Source organism: Cenococcum geophilum (assembly GCF_001692895.1).
Source record: "Cenococcum geophilum 1.58 unplaced genomic scaffold K441scaffold_19, whole genome shotgun sequence".
NCBI lineage: Eukaryota > Fungi > Ascomycota > Dothideomycetes > Gloniales > Gloniaceae > Cenococcum > Cenococcum geophilum.
Window position 1 is genome coordinate 1,087,388 of NW_027137577.1, and position 3,838 is coordinate 1,091,225.

At 36.8% G+C, this 3,838-nt stretch overlaps 1 protein-coding gene across 1 annotated transcript; it reads right to left on the reverse strand.

Annotated features, from left to right (window-relative positions):
• Positions 1-2,790: 2,790 nt before the first annotated feature.
• K441DRAFT_659353 (Aldedh-domain-containing protein) lies at positions 2,791-3,630 on the reverse strand. The gene is made up of 3 exons (XM_067648514.1): positions 3,100-3,630; positions 2,952-3,024; positions 2,791-2,891 (listed from the first exon to the last, which is right to left on the reverse strand). The coding sequence occupies exons 1-2, from the start codon at positions 3,484-3,486 to the stop codon at positions 2,986-2,988; spliced, it is 426 nt and encodes a 141-aa protein (XP_067504412.1). The 5' UTR covers positions 3,487-3,630; the 3' UTR covers positions 2,791-2,891; positions 2,952-2,985.
• Between the last annotated feature and the right edge of the window lie 208 nt (positions 3,631-3,838).

Below are 3,838 nucleotides of genomic sequence, written 5' to 3' on the forward strand. Positions count from 1 at the left end.
ACCTTTTAAAATTATATAGAGGATTTTACTAGTTATATTTAAGTTAAACCTACTAGCTAAGATAAAGATTTACCCTATATAGTATATTATAATATTAGAGCTAGTATATAGGAATATTAAGCCACTAATTTATAAAGTAGACACGTATAGAGGATAAGAAGAAGATAAATAGTAAGTTTTAAAGATTATTAGTTATAAGGACATTAACGATAAAATATAGTATAAGGTTAAGTAGATAGGCTATAACAAGACTACCTAGGAACTACTATAGAATTTAAAAAATACTATAGGAAAGGTATAAAAGTATTAAAAGAAAATGGGTTAGGTAATATTAAGAAGGAGCTAAAGATAAAAGGATTAGTTAAAGATAATAGATAAGCCGGGTTATCTAAGGAATCCACTACTAGCGTATAAGCTGTTTCCGTCTCTTCTTAATTAGAATCCTTTTTAGCCTCTTTAGCCTTAAGTTTAGATAAACCTTACTCTACTAAGCGAAGCTCTTTTAAGCGTACCTTTTTATAACCCTTTACTAGACGGCTTAGGTGAGTATAAGTATCTAGTTAAGCTTTTAGAGCCTAAGACGCCTTATTAAAATAATATTAAACTTTAGTAAGGGCCTCGGCTAGCTCACTTTCTAGTTTTTTAGCTACTACTAATATACGTAACCCTAAGATAGATTAAATAAGGAACTAGATAGTTATAAGAAATAATAAGATATATATACTTAGCGTTAGAGACGGATTAAATATTATAGGACGATTATATATTTACTCGCATATACTTAGTATAGGAAGAAGATTAGTAACTAGACGGAGACGCGATTATAATATATACTAACTTTTTCTCTATATAATAAGAATAGGATAATATAACTTTACTAAGTAATAGAATAAATATCACTAGCTAGTTATAATAATTCGACGTAGAAGATTTAATAAAAAGCATTAAAAATAATAAAGGTTATTAAATTAAAGATAGGAATACTATACCTCTAATAAATAACTTAGAGATAGGAGATATCTTTAAGGATAAAGATAAAAAGGAGGGGGATAGTGTTATAGACCTTATATCGGCAGTAGTACGACTACTAAGAATAGATATAAATGGGTTAGTTAAGATAGTATAGGAGGCACTAAAACCGATTAAGCTATAAGATAAAAGGTAGCTAAGTTACGTAGCTAGTTACGTTATAAGTTTAAAACGTAAGAACGTAAGAATGTAGGAATGTAATATACTAATATACTTAACCTTTACTATAGGGAGGAGTTATATATTTAAAGATATACGGTCTCTATAGATAGTTTCTCTTCTTTATAGTAAATCTTAAAATATAATTAGGGTTAATCTATTAGGCAACTACCCTACTAGTTATTATTACGTTGTTAACTTCTTATTTACCTATATACCCGGCCTATTAATAAGTCCACCATAGTTCCTGCTATAAGGCTTTATTATAGTTTCTAACCTAACGGTTGAATTAACTTAATAAAGTAGAAGCATTTCCTAAACGGGTATAGCAATCCGTATAGGTACGGCTTTGTTTATTCCTTATCTAACTTTCTTAAAAATTTAGCTTCTAGTTTAATTTCTAATTTATCTTCTAATTTAGGCTTATTAATTAGCTCTCCTTTAAAGCTTACTATATAAAAGCCTTGCTAGCTCCTTACCTTTTAAGCAGAGTCTAATTATTAATAATTTTAATAGACCTTAATAATAACTTAAAGGGTAGGTAGACTTTCCTTCTTCCTCTTAAGGTTCTGTAATTTGTTTTTTTAGTATTTTAACTATCCTAATAAGATAGATTTAATAGTATATATAAAGTCCTTAACTAGTTAATTACTATCTACCTTAGGTAGTTTAACCTTTTTGCAATTATTATATACCTTCTCCCACTTGCGGAGCTACTTCTTAATATTCTAACTCTTTAGGGCCCTCCTTATTTTAAAATATTAGGTAGCTAGGTTAACCTTCTAAGCATTATTAGTTAGAGTAACTGCCTGCTTAAGTAATATAAGGATATTATAGACGGTATTTCCTTTAAAGGTGTATTTAATATAGTTACGAGAGACCGTACTAATAATGTAGGTGCGTAGAGATTTAAGGGCTACTTCCTCCTTCTTATATTACTTATAGGCACGGTTATAGTATTTTTATAGAGCTTAAAGCTCTTCCTTTTCGTCGTTATTAAGAGTTAAGTATATTATCTTTTAAGGATTAATAACTAATAGTAAGGGCTCTAACGGTGCTCTATGTTTAAGTAGATCCTACTTCTTAACGCTTAGATTAATGTATTTCTATACACCCTTACCATCGGCTCTATACTTAATAACACTAATCTATTAGTCCCAATTGTTTAGGCCTACTAGGATTACAGTATGCGTTATAATAAGGGTTTCGGATTATTAAGAGGACATTTTAAGGCTTCTACTGTTTAGTTAACGATAGGGTAATTAGGGTTTCAAATTAAAGATAATGCAGTAGATAGCCTGGGCTTATAACTATCGGACGGACAAGTCACTTATAAGAACTCTGTCGATTAAAGCTAGCTCTAGAAGCTCTCTATATACATGAGGTAGGGGCAAAGGACTGACGACAACACTAACGACGACACTGACGACGGTTTGGAACTATTACTCAATCGCCACCAGGTCGGCATTGCCACTTAGTCGGTGATAGGTAATAAATAGGTAATAGAAAATAGATAGTAAGACATACGATGGCAAGAAACAGGGTGTGAGTCATAAGGTGGTACTTGACAGTGACCTCAACGTTCGACAAATATGCATCAATCCACTACTGAGACCGCCGCGCTTTCAAAACTTTCTATTTATCAAATTCTCCATATAGTCTCAAGTTTTTCCCCACAACATAATTACGCTGTCGTAGGATACCTAACAAGGCCAAACAAATCAATACATTTCCCTACCGAAAACGCCAAAGGAGGAACTTACTTTATAATAACCGACTTGGTTTAACAGTACTCTCTCAGCACATATTTGCCATTCTCCTGGCCAATTCCACTGCCTATCCTCTTGTCAATCTTAACTCATTCCACTCCCCCCTCCACCTTTCCAAACTATGACAGCAGAAAGTACTCACTCTCAAAACCCCTAAATGGTGTGATGGAATGAAATGGCATCGCATTGTTAACAGCCACAGTCCTTGCTTCCAGCTTCCCCGCAACCTCACCGCGTGATTCAAATCCCTCGTACAAATTGACGCACCGAGCCCGTACTCGGTAGAATTCGCCTTCTTAAGCACCTCCTCCTCGGTCTTGAACGTATCGACAACGACCACCGGCCCGAACACCTCTTTCCGCACAATCTCGGCCCCCTCGACTGGCTTAAAGAAAATCGTCGGCTCCACAAAATACCCCGAACTCCCCCAGCTATTCCCACCGGTAACCACTTCCACCTCTTTCTTGCCCTTTTCCAAAAACCGCATCACCATCTCCTTCTGGCGGCTATGAAACAGCGGACTGGACATCGTGCTCATCTCAAACGGATCCGCCCCCTAGCGACGCCGCATAGCCCTCCACGCGCGCCTTCAAGCCCTCTAGATACTTCTCGCGATGCCCTCGTGTACGTAGATCCGTATCCCGAGCACGCAGCCCTGCCCATTGAACGCGAGGAACCGGCTGCTCTCCCCGACCGCCTCGTCCAACCTCGCGTCCTCAAACACAAACACGGGACTCTTCCCGCCTAGCTCTAGCGTCACCCTCTTCAAATTGCTGTTCGTCGCCGCGACCTGGACCTTCTTGCCGACTACCGTGAAGCTGATCTTGCGGATCTTCACGTGCGAACTCAGCGCCACGCTGGCCTCTGCAGCGCCGCCGAGG

Excerpts from the sequence above, each read along its gene's own strand:
- K441DRAFT_659353 (XM_067648514.1), bottom strand. The coding sequence starts at position 3,486 with ATGTCCAGTCCGCTGTTTCATAGCCGCCAGAAGGAGATGGTGATGCGG. Across the intron at positions 3,025-3,099 it reads ACCATTTAGGGGTTTTGAGA|GCAGTGGAATTGGCCAGGAG; the intron begins GTGAGTACTTTC and ends ACAAGAGGATAG.